The sequence below is a fragment of the Cervus elaphus genome, chromosome 6 (assembly GCF_910594005.1).
Source record: "Cervus elaphus chromosome 6, mCerEla1.1, whole genome shotgun sequence".
Classification (NCBI taxonomy): Eukaryota; Metazoa; Chordata; class Mammalia; order Artiodactyla; family Cervidae; genus Cervus; species Cervus elaphus.
Genome location: NC_057820.1, coordinates 2,146,902 through 2,163,497, shown reverse-complemented (window position 1 = coordinate 2,163,497; position 16,596 = coordinate 2,146,902). Strand labels below are relative to the sequence as shown.

The 16,596-nt window shown below is 59.4% G+C and overlaps 1 protein-coding gene across 3 annotated transcripts in view; it reads right to left on the bottom strand.

The window, feature by feature from the left end:
- Positions 1–16,596, bottom strand: part of HTT (huntingtin) — a 124,398-nt gene that overhangs the window by 4,614 nt on the left and 103,188 nt on the right. For all 3 annotated transcript variants that reach the window (XM_043906045.1, XM_043906047.1, XM_043906046.1), the window contains 15 exons: positions 15,510–15,648; positions 14,520–14,642; positions 12,530–12,743; positions 12,014–12,159; positions 10,533–10,710; positions 9,502–9,597; positions 8,908–9,095; positions 7,441–7,567; positions 5,544–5,644; positions 4,571–4,725; positions 4,158–4,297; positions 3,334–3,416; positions 2,747–2,877; positions 2,516–2,645; positions 991–1,146 (listed from right to left, as the gene is read on the bottom strand). In XM_043906045.1, the coding sequence (XP_043761980.1) occupies positions 991–1,146; positions 2,516–2,645; positions 2,747–2,877; positions 3,334–3,416; positions 4,158–4,297; positions 4,571–4,725; positions 5,544–5,644; positions 7,441–7,567; positions 8,908–9,095; positions 9,502–9,597; positions 10,533–10,710; positions 12,014–12,159; positions 12,530–12,743; positions 14,520–14,642; positions 15,510–15,648 (2,107 nt within the window). The remainder of the gene's footprint in view (positions 1–990; positions 1,147–2,515; positions 2,646–2,746; positions 2,878–3,333; positions 3,417–4,157; positions 4,298–4,570; positions 4,726–5,543; positions 5,645–7,440; positions 7,568–8,907; positions 9,096–9,501; positions 9,598–10,532; positions 10,711–12,013; positions 12,160–12,529; positions 12,744–14,519; positions 14,643–15,509; positions 15,649–16,596) is intronic.

Genomic DNA, 16,596 nt, shown 5'->3' with positions numbered 1-16,596 from the left:
AAGCACACGGCAGGCTGGGCCGGCCACACACAGCCAGGGCGGGGGGCGGGGGCGGCACCCAGGGAGGCTGGCCTCGCGCTACGGGGTGCCTGCGTGCGGGTCTGGGATGTCGTGGGGGCCCCAAGCGCCCCCACGGATGGGGGCTCCCTGCCGTGTCTGTGCTCACACCCTTCTGGGACTGAGTTTGGTGTGTGCGTGAATAGGGGCCCTCCGGGCCGGCCCCGGGAAGAACCCAGCTCTGAGTCCGTGAGGGACTTCCCTGGGGACAGACCACCCCGTCCAGGGACAAGCAAGCACTGCTGGCCGAGGGCCTTGTCTCACTCTGCAAAAGCCTCAGAGGCTCTCTGGCCCTGTGACTACCCGCCCAGCCCCCCGGGAACTCTGCCCTGTGGTCCAGACAACGCTGACACTGCAGAGGACTCCCCTCCTCCCGCCCACACGCAAGGTCGCCAACCTCCAGCAGGGCCCGTGGGGGCAGCTTTCCCAACCTGGGGAAGTCTGGAAAAAAGTGGACTTGAGAACTCCAGGGCTGGGCCGCGTGGGAACAGCCACAGAGGACAGGGTCCCATCCCGAGGGGCCTGCGTCCCTGTCCTGAGGGAACCAACGCTGTCCTCCACACCAGCAGAGTTCACCCCAGGCTGGCCTGTGTAAGCCTCTTCTTGAAAACATTACTCATTCCATTTACAGACAACACAGCTTTAGCCTCAGGGATCCAGGCCTGAGCACAATTACCATGCGAATAAGCCCAGCAGTGAAACTTCCCGCAGAGACAAAAGGGCCCCTCAGCCCGGAGTCTGGTGCCTCCACCTCCGGCGCCACACCCAGAGGGCCACGGCAAGGGCGGGGAGGACTTGGCCTCGACCCCCACAGGCACAGCCGAGCCCCTGGCGGAGGCGCCCTGCTACCTCAGGAACCAGGGCCTCGGGAGCCCCACCGGAGGCTCGGCCGGCACCCCCGCTCCACAGCGCCGTGGGGCGCCCTGCGCTCACCATCCCGAGGACAGCGGCCGCCTTGCAGGTGGCGGGCACCAGGTACTGGAGAAGGATCTCGTCTTCCTGGGGGTGCACCTTCCGCAGCTCCGTCAGCGTCAGGTACATCATCTCAAACTGGTTGCGCTCCGTGAACAAGTCCGAGACTACGAGGAGCTGGAGGCGGACACGTGGACGGGACGGGGCAGGTCACTCTGGGTCCCAAACCCTGGAGCCAAACCTGCACTGGAGCCTGGACCCAGGAGGGAAGGGTGCCCGCCGTCTCCCTGGGGCCCCACACGCTGCAGCCACTGCCAGCCCAGCTCCCAAAGCCGCGAAGGAGGAATGGGTGACTGGCTCAGAAGTCGGTGCTTTGGCCATGATTCCTTCTGTCTCCCCACAGTGCCCGGTTTCTCACGTTACATCTGAAGACAGGCTCTGACCAGGTGGAAGACCCTGATCACCGGGAGTGTCGGAGGTGGGGGCTGGCTGGTCTTCAGGGGCCCCTGGCAGCTGAACAACTCAGCCAGCAGGACTTCAGGCCACCCGCGGAGGCACCCACGCCTCTTGGGGTCATGAGGTCAAATATGTTTTTTTAACAGTGCTGACCCGACCTGCCCCTCTCTCCTGTGCCCTCCCACTGACACGGTGGTATTTTCCAGAAGTTACCGGAAGTTGACTGAACACACAGGAGGCATGAGAACCCAGGGACTGCTGATGAGCCAGACGTTAGATGCAAAGTAACTAAAAACTTTATATTATCATGGCTATTTTTAAACAATTATTTCTTTTGTCATGCCACGTGGTTTGTGGGATCAAATCTGGGCCCACAGCAGTAGAAGTGCTGCGTCCTACCCACTGGACCACCAAGAATTTCTAGTAACTTGTGTTTTTTAAGATCTTTAGTATTCCTTGTAGTTTGTTGACTTTTTTGATAAAAGTCAATTTGCAACTTACATTACAAATTAAAAACGAGGTTCTTAAAAATATCGACTTGACCAAGTATGAAACAATCTAGAAACCTTTAAAGGAATACTGAGAAAAACAGGCTTCAAAAAATAGTCATTACCAAAAGGAGACACCTTTAGGTAAAAAGAACAGAAGGAGCTAACGTGATGGATGCGGTCACCGGGCGTCCCTCCTCCTGGACGGTGACCCGGGTGACGGGCCGGCAACAAGTAAGTGACTTTCAAAACCTCTCAGTGTGACTTCAACACTGCGAGGACCGGCGGGTATTGCCCACAGGAATCTACACTCCCCGCGTCCCCTCCGGTCTCCCGGATGTGAAGGACTCTGCTGGCCAATCCCTGGACAACCACCGCCCGAATCGGTGCTTGGCTGCTGGACAGACGGTCACATGCCGACTCCACAACGCGGCCGCTGGGCTGGGCGGGTGATATGTGTCTGCCCAGACTGCACCGTGCAAACGGCTCCTCTCTTGGCCTGAAACGCACTACAACCTCCCCCACACCTCTGCACGGGCCCCCGGCGGGTGATATGAGCCCGCAGGAGCGCCGGGCACTGCAGGGGCGGGGAGGGCACTCACCGAGCGCACCACCTCGCTGATCAGGATGACGGGGGTCCTCCTGGCGGAGCTCGACGGCAGGATCCAGCGACTGTACAACTCAAGCAAAAATTGCGAACAGGAGTGGATGTCGACTCCAGCCCGGTGTTTCCTGCAATTTCCCCCAAAAGAGATGAGAGGTTCATTTCAAGAGGCCCCCAAACAAGGGACTCATCGGAGCTCCCGCTCGCTTGGACAGAAGGCAGAGGGAACCTGGAGTTGACTGGAGACGTGGGTGGGGACGGCGGTGCTGGGGCCTCGGCCTCCTCCTCCTCCTCCTCGTCCCACTCCTCCTCTCGCAGGGGCGTGATGCTGTTCCCCAGCCACACTGAGTGGATGGACACCTTCAGGGGACACGGGACAGGCCGGGGCTCAGGTGCCGGAGGCAAGGGGCGCCGGGCCACAGGTCCCGCCTGGGGGTCCCTGAGGCGAGCACCGCCCCCCGTCCCCGGGCAGGGCTGGTCAGACCCCCAGGGGTTCAGGGCTGAAGACCCGGAATGAGGCCCACAGGAGCAGCTGAAGAGGGGGAAGAAGAGCGCCTCTAAGAAAGGGAACAGTGAAAAAGAACAAAGAAAGGAAATCTGGCTGCTGAGGGACGTCAGGGTGAGGTCCTGGCACAAAATGGAACCAGGAAGTGGGATCTCTATTCAAAACTGGTCCTCTCACCAGACAACAGTTGTGGGCCCATGTTTCTGAATTACTTAACAAAGTCCCCTACACACACAGAGGACAGCCAGCTTGTTACGGAGAGGGCGGGGTGGGGAGGAACCGGCCCCGCTGGCCACCTGCTGGGCACTGACCTGGCCAAGCTTGTAGCTCATGTCCCCCAGCTCACGCTCGGGGTTGAGCTGCAGCAGGAGCTTGTCATGGCTGATGAGAGCACCTGCGGGACAAGGACGCGTGAGTGTCCCCGCACACAGCCCTGAGTGTCCCCGCAGTGGGGAGTCCTGTCCCCGCACAGCCCCGAGTGTCCCCCCGCACAGCCCCGAGCATCCCCGCACAGCCCCGAGCATCCCCCCACACAGCCCCGAGCGTCCCCGAGCATCCCCCCACGGCCCCGAGCATCCCCCCACACAGCCCCGAGTGTCCCCCCACACAGCCCCGAGTGTCCCCCCACACAGCCCCGAGCGTCCCCGAGTGTCCCCCCACGGCCCCGAGCATCCCCCCACACAGCCCCGAGCATCCCCCCACACAGCCCCGAGTGTCCCCCCACACAGCCCCGAGCGTCCCCGAGCGTCCCCCCACGGCCCCGAGCATCCCCCCACACAGCCCCGAGTGTCCCCCCACGGCCCCGAGTGTCCCCCCACGGCCCTGAGTGTCCCCACAGTGGGGAGTCCTATCCCCACACAGCATATGAAGCTGGCAGGGCCGGCAGGCTGATGTGGAATTATCACTTGTTCTCCGTAACAAACCAGACTGAATGGGAACGGGCTGAGCTGCAAAAGTTGGAGCGTCAGTGGCCGCTGACAAGGCACCCACCCAGCCGGCAGCCCTGATGACTCTCTGGAGGGTGGGCCCTCCCGAGCCCCCACCCTGGCGCTGGGACAGTCCAGCCGTGCTCACGGGCGCAGGGTGCAGGCTGACACCCCCGCACGACCCAACATCCCCACGAGCCCCCTGGAACCTGTGGTGGCCGGTGCCAGAGACGGGACGGGGTCCCACGCCTGGTACAGGTGGTGAGTGGCAGCGTTCTCTCTCCTGGAAACCATTGCCTGGATCTCTTGCTCGACAATCCCTCTGATGATGCTCAGCTTCCTTCCAAACCTAAGTTCAGAGCAAAGGTTACCGCCACACGGTTCCTCCAGAATCTTCACAGTGAACCCTAGGCTCCCAGCTTCGCCTCCAGCAACCACGGCACAGCCAAGGCCCCCGGGTCCCGCCCAGGTGCCCCCTTAGCGCCGCCGGAGCCGGCCCCTGACCCTGGAGGCCAGGTCATCAGCCTCAGCCAGCAAACCACCCTGGCAGCAAAGCAAAGGGCACCCTGGCGCCTCCCTGCTCCCACGCAGCCGTGCCCGGAGACGCGGTTCTTGGGCCCACCTGGTGTCAAGGGCTTTCAGGGGCTTGTTCCGGGGCTGCTGCTCCAGGCAGCTCACAGCCGGGTTGCCAGCCACGGGAACAGTCATCGCACTTAGCACCAGGGAGGTGATGGCCTGCACAGCCAGGACGTGGATCTGGGTCCTCTCCGTGTCCTCCTGGAAGGAGGAGAGCCCCAGGTCACCACGGCGCACGCTGGCAGCACGCTACCTCCCCTGTGGCTGCCCGGCCAGGCGGCCTTGCGGGCATGGGCCCCGAGCGGGACAGATGGACGTTGCCTTCCCGGCCGGGGTCCCGGTGCGTCTGCCTAAATTCACCAGAATCCACACGCATCTGTGATTTGAGATAAATCTGATGGGCAAATGGCTGCTTTTCAAAGCCAGGTTTCCTCCAAGCACAAACCTCCAAATAGGAATTACTTTTTAAGAAACTGTCCTCAATTTCCTTACCAATTTGAGGAGCCCTGCATACGACAAGCTGCTGGCTCCACTCCGGCAAAAGTCACCCCTGGTGACGTCTGACATATATACTCTCTGAACTGCCATTTCTGCTGCTTCATACCACACCTCCTACCTAAAGAACATGTATCTGAGGGCTTTTAACATTTCAGGCTTTCCTTTATCAGAATATGTCTTCTATTAACATTAAAGTACTATAATGTGCATTAACACTCCAAGCCCGATGAAGTTTTTGCAAAATAAGACAAGAGAAATGAACACTGGCAATTATGTGTGGCCTTTAAGACATATCTTTTCTTTTTGATGAAGTGTTGCTACACACCATACCTGAATACTGAGAAACAGAACACAAGAAATATTTAAGAAGGACATAATCCTATGACCTGGAGGCAGCACGCTGTGGGAAACGCCTTCCGGTCATGAATCTACAGCACCCAGACCTTGGAACACCCGTCAGGATGTGCTGCGCCCGGCCCCCACGTGCGGGGTGCCGCCGAGCGAGCCCTCACGCGGCCTACCTCCGGGGGGCTCTCCTCCTGCTCCATCACGAGCGGCTGGGTCACCAGGACGCCGAGGAGGGTAGCCCACGTCTCCTCAAACTGGGTGCGGCTGGTCCACCCTGAAACGCGAGTGCTGCTTTAGGCAGAGGGTCCCCGCTGCTCCGCCTTCTCTGTGAGACGGGGCAGTGGGCACTCCGGCTCTCGCTGGCCAGGTGCCCACACAGCCACTGCCCAGAGCCTCAGGACGGCGCTGCGATGCAGCCTCACTGCCGGCCGAGCCCAGTGGTGAGGACCAACGCGGCTGAGTTCAGCCCAGGCGGCCTGATGCGAAGCGCTCTCTGGGCCCTGCCGTGTGGATGTCCGAACGGGCGACGCTCGGATGGGGTCAGAGTGCCCTCTGCCCGGCTCAGCAGAGGCTGGGACATCTTTACTTAAGAGTCAAACCCCCAGACTGCGCGGGTGTGTCCAGCCTCAACCGTGGAACCACACCTGAGCGGATGGACAGGCTGGCATGTGAACTCTACCTCAGGGCAGCGGCGTAAAAGCTTAAGAGCAATGGCTGCCCTGACCCCCTCGGGAAGGACGGTAGGTGGAGACAGGGTGTAATCTGCGGGGAAGTCCAGGCCGTGAGGAGGGCGTTCCGGAGGGGCCGCTCTCAAGATGCTGCTGAGTGAGCGGGTATCCCGGGGGCTGTGACCCTAGAGGGGAGGGGGCCGTGCCACTTGAATCAGGGCTGCAAGGGACAAGAGCGGGGTGCCAAGGACAGAAAACCAAAGCCTCAAACGTCAGGAGCTCGCTGGTAAGCTGCATGTGGACAGACAGACCAGCTGATTCAGGTCTGGATCAGACACACAGACAAGCTGAGATGGGAGGTCCAGACAGATGTGCTTACTCAGACGGGAGGAAAAGAGAAGGGACAAAGGACAATGGTCAGCAGCCATCAGGCGTCAGGAGAAGCCACAGGCCGTCTCCGGTCCTGCACGGTGACTGACAATTCAGACAGGACAGCACCTGAGACACAGAGGAGCGGGTGTCCAGCTGGGCTGGGGGAGGCAGGGGGCTGCAGGGGAAGAGGGCACAGAAGTTCCGAAGGCAGCGGCCTGAGACTGCTGCTCAGGGCTCACTGTGGACAGGGCGAGGGGTCACCGCTCACTTCAGGGAGGGGAGGAGGCAGTGAGGATGCCGGCCTAGCGTTACAGCAGCACAGACCCCACAGAGGCCGACAGGCGGGGTGCTGGGCGGAGGGGCCTGATGTGGGGCCGGGGTGGAGTCGCCCTGCCAGGCGCAGCCTCGCGGGCTCTGCCGACGACAGCCCTCACGCCCCAGGGCTACCCCCAGCCACGACACGGGGACGAGAGGGTGAACGTCTGCTACATTGCTGGCAACAAGGCGGCGCCCTGAGGGAAGCCTGGGGCCCTGCTGCTGACTGAGACGCCGTGCGTCAGGGGCCCCTTTCTGTCTCTAAGGCTGCAGCAACTGTGTCAACAGCCACGATTCCCACATCATGGACGGCAGAACCGCAGTCCTGGGGGTCAACGCGGCCTGCCTCGCAGCCCGACGCTGTCCCCTTGGGGTCTGCTGCCCGCCCCGCCTCAGTGAGCACACTGCTCCGTCTGGCAGACTGGAACCAGGGCGGCAGCGGTCACAGGCAGCTCACACAGACAACCACTGCTCCCTCCAGCGGAGGCGCTGAGACACGGCTGAACCCGCTCAGCACCACCCATCACGAGGGCACCGCCTGACCTGATGCGAACACGTGGGAAGAAACGCGCTCTCACACACACATGCACACAGACTCATCATCGTGACAGCTTTGTATATATTACAGAACACATGCACGCGATTGTGTCCTGCCTCAACTCCTCCCTGGAATAAAAGAAGGCAGACCCCACTGCCGCCCTGGCTCCCGGCCTACCCAGTGTGTTGATGCGGTAGATGAACTCTTTGAAGACCTCCTTCTCCTGGAGGAACTCCACGGGGATCTCAGGGAACACTGTGCCGAAATCCCCTCCGGGTTTAGGCGACCATCCGAGCTTCCACACCTGAGAGGGAGCGAGAGGAAAACTGAAGGCAGGGTGGCCGGACGGGGAGGGCGCCCGGAAGCGCGCCTTCCCTCCCTGAGGCTCCCTGGCTGCAGACACGGTGGACGCGGCGAGCTCTCCAAGCCCAGCGTCGTCATCCAGTGCTGCTTGCAGCACTGGGGGGGCCAGCGCTGCTCCAGCAGCAGAAGCTCAGCTCCCAGCCGGGCCGTGGAGGATGCAAGCGTCTGGCCAGGGCTTGCACTGGACCCCTAACGCCGGCCACCTGGCCCAGCAGCTCCAGCACCCTGGCCTCCGGCAGACGCTCTCGAGGCCCCTCACATGCCCCCCAGACCCTCCTGCACGTCCTGACGCAGGCCGAGGAGCCACATGGGGTGGAGCGCTCACGCAAGGAGCCTCATCTACGGGGCATGGTCTGTGCAGGCCAGACATCGGGGCCTCGGGACCGTGACTTTCTGTATCTGCTCCCCATGCCTGCCCAAAGGTGAGCCGGCTCCACACCTGCAGTGACGGCCCGAGGGCAGTGCCAGCTCCTCAGCTCTCCTCCGGGGCGCCGGGCACCAGCACTGCCCGCAACTGCCAGTTCCACGGTGACTTCGGGACAGCAGCTACTGGGATTCTCCTCAGAAGGGGCCCCTGCATGGGACTTCTTTCCCTCCCACAGCAAGATCCTCTTCAGGCCAAGGGCCCACCGCCTCCTCCGAGCAACCACTGCAGAAGCTCGCGCGCACAGAGGCTTTGCCCCACCAGCTAGCACACGCCCTCCCCAGGCAGCAGCAAGCGCCTGCCTCAGGTCTCGGCCCACCATCCCCCAGCTGGCTGCAGCCCGCGGCCGCTCTCTCTCTTTGGGGGTGCAAGGGCAGTGAAGCAGCCCCCACAGCCCGCACGCTGCTCACCCAGGCCCTGCCGGTCATCTGGAGCCAGGTCCCTTTAACAAGGCCCACTGGATCCCAGTTCCAAAGCCAGCTTTGGAAGAGCACCTGAGCTGCGACTGTGCCAAATCCCCAGGCCACCCTGGGGTGCCTGCTGACAGGGAGGCACGTGAGGGGGTGTAATCTCTGCTCTCCCACGAAACAGACGGGTCTGATGACCTTACAATTGCATCTGGCACTGTGGGAGAAATCACCTTATTTCGTCATGTAATCCCTCACCCTGTTTCAGAGTATTTCTTACTAATGGAGGAATCCAGACGGGCGTCTTGACTGCACACAGGAGCGCACCGGCCCCTGTTAGCGGATACCAGAGCGGTCACGACCTGGCTTCCTGTGCAGGGACCCCCGAGTTGGGGGCCTGCCGAGAGTCTGCCTCATTTCCGCCCTGTGCCAGGGGAGGGCCTGACTCACCAGGGGCGGGACGCGCGTGTAGCTGTTGACGAGGGGCAAGCGGGCCAAGCTGACGATGATGTTCCTGAGCACCGGGGTGAGGAAGGCGGGTGTGTGGCTGTTCCTCTTGTGGCCCAAGGCCAACACCGACGGCAGGCACTCCACCATCTCAGCCACCATCCCACAGGCTGCAGCGATGTACTGAGGGTCTGAGCAGACACCCCCGTGAGAGAAGACCCTTCTGTCAAAACACACCCCAAACCGCCGCCCGCCCCCAACCTGCCCGGCCCCACAGAGTGGGAGGCACAGCCCACCACCAGCTACACACGCCAGAGACGTGACTGCTCGTGGGTGCCTCACGTGGACGCGTTTACTTCACCCTCCTGCAGCCCCAACAGCTGAGCAGGACACCCCGCGGGGTGTGGGGTCACGGAGAGCCAGGCGGCGGCGCATGCCTGCAGTGGGGCGCAGAAGGCGCTGCCCCCAGCTCCAGGACGAGCAGGACACAGCCAAGGACAGGTCACGTGTCCACACCAACCACACAGGAGGCCTCTTCCGGGAATGAATCTCAAGCCCCCGAAGACTCGAGGTCAGGGACACGACCCTGAGACGTACTCTGTGTGTCTGAATCCACGTCGTCCTCTCTGGCAGCCTTGGGGGTGCTCGTCCTTCTTTCTGGACTAAGAAGCTGGTCCCCAGGTTGCACCACAACTAAAATCACAACAGAACAAACAGAAGAATTCCAAAGTATGTCAACCGTTCCTTCCTAATTCAGATTTTCACATTCATGCAGCCTTATGAACGTTTCCCAAGTGAATCAACTTGGGACAATTTTAGACCCACTAGACTCAGGTATCAATCTCTAGGTTAATCCGAAATGCACCAGGATCTGAACTTCTACCCTTGGATTTCTCAGTCCTCCTGCTCTCTGCCACCTCTGACCCTGAGGGCTTCTATCAGACAGCTCAAGAACCACTACTGCTAACAGCACGCCTAGAGCCCCCAAGAAGCCTGGCTTTGATGAATCACTCCCTGGGTCTTCCTTTTCATGTTACTACAAATGCACAGATGAAAACAATTTAAACAATGAATCTTCAAAACACCACTCTGTAATATTTAATTTAAAAATACAAAACATCAAGACACCCTCTCACATGTAAACTATAACATCCAATTTTAAAAACATTTTGGCTAATGACCCTCATTAAGGACACTGTCCCTTGAAAAGAAAAAGACACTTTTATTTCAAAAATTAATGCAGTATAGAAACAAGCATTTTGACTATAACACAAAACAAGTAATTTTTTTTAATGTAATCTTATTAGTCTTATGGTGATTTAGGACTAAAAGAATGAAACAGTCAACTAGGACCAGAAATCAAAGGGCCGTAAATTAGACGCATTTTTTTTTTTTTTTTATGAAAGCTGAAATTCCAGATCTACACAAAAGCAAATTCAAGTTAAATTCTAGCGCAGACTCCAGGAGACTGGAGACGAAGGCAAGGCCCATAATTCCTCCACCTCTTCACTCCCGATTCCCAACTCAGCACCTGGAGAACAGGTGGCACATAACCGCTGCGACTAGCCCCGCGGCACTGATTACTGCTTCAAGGGCCAAAGGACAGTGCGCCCCGGTCTCAGACTCACTGGCCTCCAGGATGAACCGCACACAGTGGATGAGGGAGCAGGCGTGGGTCACCATGTCGGGCGCGGCCAGCAGGCTCCAGAGGCCGGGCAGCTGCAGGGCCAGGCAGCAGCAGTCCAGGCCCGCCTGCAGGTCCAGGCTCAGCGGGACCCGCGCGTGGATCAGGTGCCACGACAGCGCCTGTGGGGTGGGTCGTGTGAAGGAAGGCCCCCCGCCCCGTTCTGCCCCAGGGCCCACTGGCGGGCACGTCCAGACCTCCCTCAGGAGCCACGGCTCTGGGCCACCACTCCCAGCCCCTCCTGTCTAACCCTGATCCGCCTGCTCACTGGGGGACGCCCGCCTCATCTGGCTGCCCTGTCTTCAGCCTCCAGCATCTGGTTCTGACCACTCAGGCCGCGGGCCAGGCGCTCCCCCAGCCCCCAGCCCCGAGCCTGGGGGCTCCCACAGCCCGGGGTCTGGCCTCGGCCACGGTCACGGAGGCTGGACCCGACAGCGAGGCTGGGCTGGCTGCTTCCCAGTGGGTAGAGCCTCTCAGCCCGGCTTCCCTCGTCTGTGAAACGGGACCAACAGCCCTCACAGGGCTGGACCGAGTCCTGAACGGGACGCAGCAGGGAGGGCCGCCCTGCCCGTGACAACGGCAGCGGCCTCTGTACAGTCACCAGGGGCCTGTGTGCCAGTCTTCCTGCGGCCCCCACCCCTGACGGCTGCGGTCACAGCACTCTGGCTCGAGTAGGGCCTGGCTGGTCACCCCAGGAACACGCGTGTGAGTGCCCTCTGCACGCCGCTGTCCCCCCGCTGCCAGGCAGCGGGGGTGTGGGCACTCTTCAGGTGTCTGCCTCCCAGGATGCAGGCCGGACCCTTCTCAGAAGGCGTATGAAAGGACCATGCCCCACCGTGTGCACACATTTTGGGGGTATTTATAAGTGTTAACACCAATAGAATGGTCAATTCCCCACAGCTGAAATAGCAGGCTTATTGCTCAATTTAAAATATAACAAATTTCTCATATCATGACTTTTTAAGTATCTAAAATTAGAGTACACACGACTTTTTCTCCCTGGAAAAAATATTAAATGGATGGTTTGTACTAAATGAAAAAACTATCTCGGCATCAAGGAAACAGACTCACAAATAAGTGAACAAGGCCTCCCCATCTGGTACCTGGGAGACCCCGGGCAGGAGGCCAGGTCTAGGTCTGACTCAGAGCCCACCCACCCCGCACCCCCACAACCCAGAAGCAGAGACGAGGGGGGCTGCTGCCAACCTCCCGAGGCATACTGCACAACGGGGCGACAGGAGGCCTGACCGCACTCAGCAGAGCGGGGATGGGCATGCCGCGGGACACGGTCACTGCGGAAAGGACAGGCCTCAGGCGGCAGGCCAGCACCGCGCTGGGATTCAGAGGGAGGGGCCTCCTCCCTCCGTGGGCGGCGCCCTCAGACTTCCTGCCGCTCTGGGCCCCAGTTCCCGAGCTGCGGCTTACCTCGAGAGTCATGACCACAAACTTCACGGTGTCCCTCTCCTTCTCAGGAGGGAGGTGCAGGTGGCTGGGCAGCCGGGAGAACACCAGCAGGTACTGGCCCAGGGCCCGGGCCAGGGCGGCCAGAGTCCGATACAGCGCAGCGTCCCCTGAAACGGGAGGCCCGTGGGTGGACAAGCCCCAGCAGAGGCCTGACCTTCCCTGCAAATGTGATGGCGGCTGGAGAAACGGCTCCCGGAGCACCCCGCACACACCCCGCCGTCCCACGCGCCCAGGCCCCGCGCTCCCAAGGCCGAGACTGCGCTCCTCGGGGCCTGGAACCTGGGCCACGTCAAAGAAAGGCAAAGCGGGAAACACACCAAGGACATGCAGAGCCCGGGCCCGGAGCGGGCTCCCGACGCCTCTGTGAATGCAGCAGCGGGCTAATCCACAGCGCCCACTGTCCTTCCACACGGTGCAAAGCCTGGCACTGGCTCTGCCGCCCTTTATGAAAGGAAGAGGAGCTTTCAGTTTACTTACCAAAGAGGTCATCCAGCTTGCTCCAGTAGGCGGTGGGCTGCACAGGCAGGAACGGCTGGAAAGCTTGGTGGACAGCGGGAAGCTGCTGGACCACAACGCTCACGCGGTCCAGAGTCGCTGTGCGAGCTGCTTCAAAAAGGGGGCTCCGCTGGCCCCCTGAGATCTCACGCAGGCCCAGGCCCAGGCACGGAGCCAACAGGCTCAGGTTGAACTCCTGAATTGGGTGGGGCATTAGAGGTTGAACAATGACTGTGACACATGTTTAGTTGGGCAAGAGACACACAGCAGAGGAGGGCAGAACATGGACATTCGGAGTGGGCAGATAAGCAGGGCGTCAGAGACGTGTTAACAGGCGTCTTCTCCCGCTTCTTTCACAGATAACCGAACACCCCCGTCCAACATCCGACCAGTGAGGTATGTTTCTGGACTCTACTGGGTCCTTCAATTTTTATTTACTTATTTTGGCTGAGCCACGAGGCATATGTGATCTCAGCTCTCCAACCAAGGATGGAACCCACGCTCCCGAGTGGAAGTGCGGAGTCCTAACCATTCGACAGCCAGGGAGGTCCTGGTACTTTAATTTTCAAGAGGCATTTCTGCCTTCATATTTATCTGAAGTCAAAAATTTAATATGATGGAATTTTAACTGATACAGATACAAAATCAAGTTGATGTGCCACCCAGGAAATCAGTGGAACACCAAACGTCCCCAATGTTTGAAAAAAACAAGTGACATTTCAAAAGCAGCTGAAAGAAATCATAGCAGGCATGGGAATGTGGCAAGTTTGATTGGAAAAACGGCATTCATTCGATAATGCTTCAATTTGTATTGCGCTCTGCCAGCTTTTGAAAGCCATTTAAGGATCTTTCTGGCCGATCTTTAGTTAACATTCAGAAAAGCGTGTCATCACCAGTGACCAAAATTGAGCCCTTTGGTACAGCCGTTACAGCCGAGCCTTTCTTTAAAGCTGTTAAAAGTCTAATTAGCAAATTTGGAAAATTCAATAAATCGGTTATTAAGCAAGCTTGTCATTTACCAGCAAATCAGCTTTCACTGAATGGCTCTTAAAATGATTTTAGCACACTGATTTCTCCTGTTCTTTTTCCACGGAGCGTTTATTTTTGCACTGATGGAGGATCAGTACTTGGGGACACGCGGCTCCGTGGCTGCACCCTGAGGCTCTCCATATTGCGCCTGGACTGTCCCCTGGGCCCCTGCTTCACTCCCATTTGGTCTATTCAAGGCAGCACCACGACACAGAAAGGTTTATCAGCTGCTGGTCCCAGGAGGTCTGAGAAGGGACCCGCCAAGGCTGCGGCCGGCACCACACAGCAGGCTGCAGGACGCCTCGGGAGGGCGGGGGCTTCCCTGCATGCACTGGGTGCAGGAGGGGACCGTCCTCCACGCAGGGAGGGGCTTCCTAATTGCCAGAACATCATCAAAGAGTCTATTAAATCACGCACCACAACACCATCCTGATACTGCCTCTCATGAGCACGAGACAAGCAGTCAGAACTCATTACAATTCAAGGGAACCTGCTTCCTTCAGGTTCCCAGGTGGCGCTAGTAGTAAAGAATCTACCTGCCAACACAGGAGATGCAAGAGATGCAAGTTTGATCCCTGGGTTGGGAAGATCCCCTGGAGAAGGAAATGGCAACCCATTCCAGTACTGCCTGGAGAATGCCATGGGCAGAGGAGCCTGGCGGGCGACAGTCCATGGGGTTGCCAAAAATTGGACACGACTGAGCGACTAACACTTATAACTTACTTCCTTTAATTGCGTGAAAGGGTGAGTTAAACACAACTCCCCCTTTTAGGACTCTCAGGGGGCTGGGATCACACGCTGCCCTGTCTGGATCAGGTTCTCTGCCTTTAAGGCACAAGGTGAAGGGTACACGCCAAAAGCAGATCACGCAACAGTGGAACAAAGCAGGCCCACGCGCCCAACACAAGCAACACAGGGCCCTGGCGTCCCGGCCCCGCCGTACCGAGTGCATCATGAAGGCGCCCAGGTCACCCGCGGGGATCCGGCTCACCAGCTCTGCGCCTTCCAGCAGGGCAGAGTCTGACCGAGTCCAGCACTGGGACTTCACCAGCCGCACGTACCAGTCCTGGGCAGAAGAGGGGAAGACGGCAGGCTGGATTGCGCAGGGCTCTCAAGTGGCTTCAACCTGACCACCACCGTGTTTCCACGCTGACCGACCCTCACGTCCCACGGCCCAACCCAAGGACACCGGGCCGTCCCCAGGCCGTGACTACACCCTCAGCAGAGCTGGATACCGGCCATTCTCCACCCCGCAGGCCTTCCTATGGGAACAGCCACGAGGGCGGTGACGAGGACTGGTCACCTGTCTGCACCGCCTCCCCTCATCTGCTGAAGGCGACACTGTCCCTGAGCCTCAGCCATGCCCCGAGGGCAGCGGGCCCACCTCTGCCCACCCTGCTGGGCATCGCACCCATCGCCTCCGGAGGTCTGCTCTGCTCCCTCTCCCCAGGGCCAGTGCCATGGACGTGAGGACAAGTCATGCCTGAGAACCGTGGCCCGGGCCTCGCTAGTCTCTGCTTGGGCTGCTGGATTCTGGGGTCCACTCTACCAGGGCTCTGAACGGGCCGCAGCTCTGAGGTGAGTGGGGAGGGTGAGTGAGGAGGGTGATACCAGGGCCCGCGGGTCGGGGGTGGATACGCACAGGTCAGCAGGCCTAAGCAGAGGAGACAGCTCCAGTGGGTGGGCCGCAGACACCATGTTCCGATTCTCCATTGACCACTTGACCCTCAGCCCCTGCTAAAGGCCAGGGCTGGACTGCACGGCCCTGTCACTGATGTAGCTGTGCCCATCGCCGGCAAGAAACAGGGCCGGCTGAGCGCCCTTGGGGGCCACGCTGGGCGCCGGACGGCCTGCCACCTGAGCCACCCCGCGGCCCGGGCGGACAGCAGTCCTCAGTGACCCGAGGGCCCGGGTGTCACACACAGACACTTACTTTGTCAGGATTCACTGCCTCCAGTGCCAGGGGCCCGTCCCCGTCCAGGGGATGGGACGTGACTGGGGGCGTGGGGCCACGCGACCCTGGTGCCGTGGCGAGACGAAGCCTGTCCAGCAGGGAGTAGAGCCTCTGGTGTCTGGAAGCCAATCGCACGTGGGTTAGAAGCCACACGGGCTCTTCCAGCGAGGTGAGACATGCCTGAAACTGTGCAGAGCTGTTTCTCATCAACGCTCACACAAGTCACGATGCAAAGTCAGGCTCAGCTGACGGGTAACAACCACAGAGACATGGCCCGTTAGCATCCTTCAGAAACCTCATTTACACCAAACAGCGCAGCAGGGAACACACAGCAAACAGCTAACACAGGCGTTGTTCATAAAGCACAACAGGTCAGGTGAGATCCCAGTGCACAAAACCTACCTAATCTCCACATAGTACACACTTTATACCCATCTACACTCATTTCATAAACAATCACCTCATCTGGCACAGGGCATTTTTATTCTTCCTCGTCTAGGGATGGAAAGAGAAAGTTTGACCTCCCGTCACTTGTTTTGAGAACAACGTCCTGATGCAGACTACAATGTAAGTCACTGCGTACTGACGAGTCACCTAAGGCCACACACTGCCCATCAAGTCCTGTCCCTCTGAGTTAAACCATCAACTGCTACTCCAGAGACTGCAGTCACGGCACACGGACCCAGCTCTCTGGCACACAGCTTCCCCGCTGTGCAGAGAGAAGGTAAAGCTCCCTTTTGTTTATCCTGCAGTGATGGAAACACACTCATGTGACAGATACCAGGATTTCTGATAAAAGCCTCTGAGGCTCTGCAGACAAAATGAGGTGATAGATTGCTATGGAGAGAGAATGCTGACGAGCTGTAGATACACGCCTGGGTAACGCGCCTCAGCTCTGCCGTCTTACTCAGTGATCAGATCACAGGTTCTGACCCTCACTGAGACAGAGGTGGTCACTGGCTCTGCACTCAGAGCCGACGGGAAGTGAGGGCTGCGTGAACATGGGCACTAACGCGGCAGAGCGGGCCTGCTCTCTGGACACAGACACTGGGTCATTTCGAAGGCT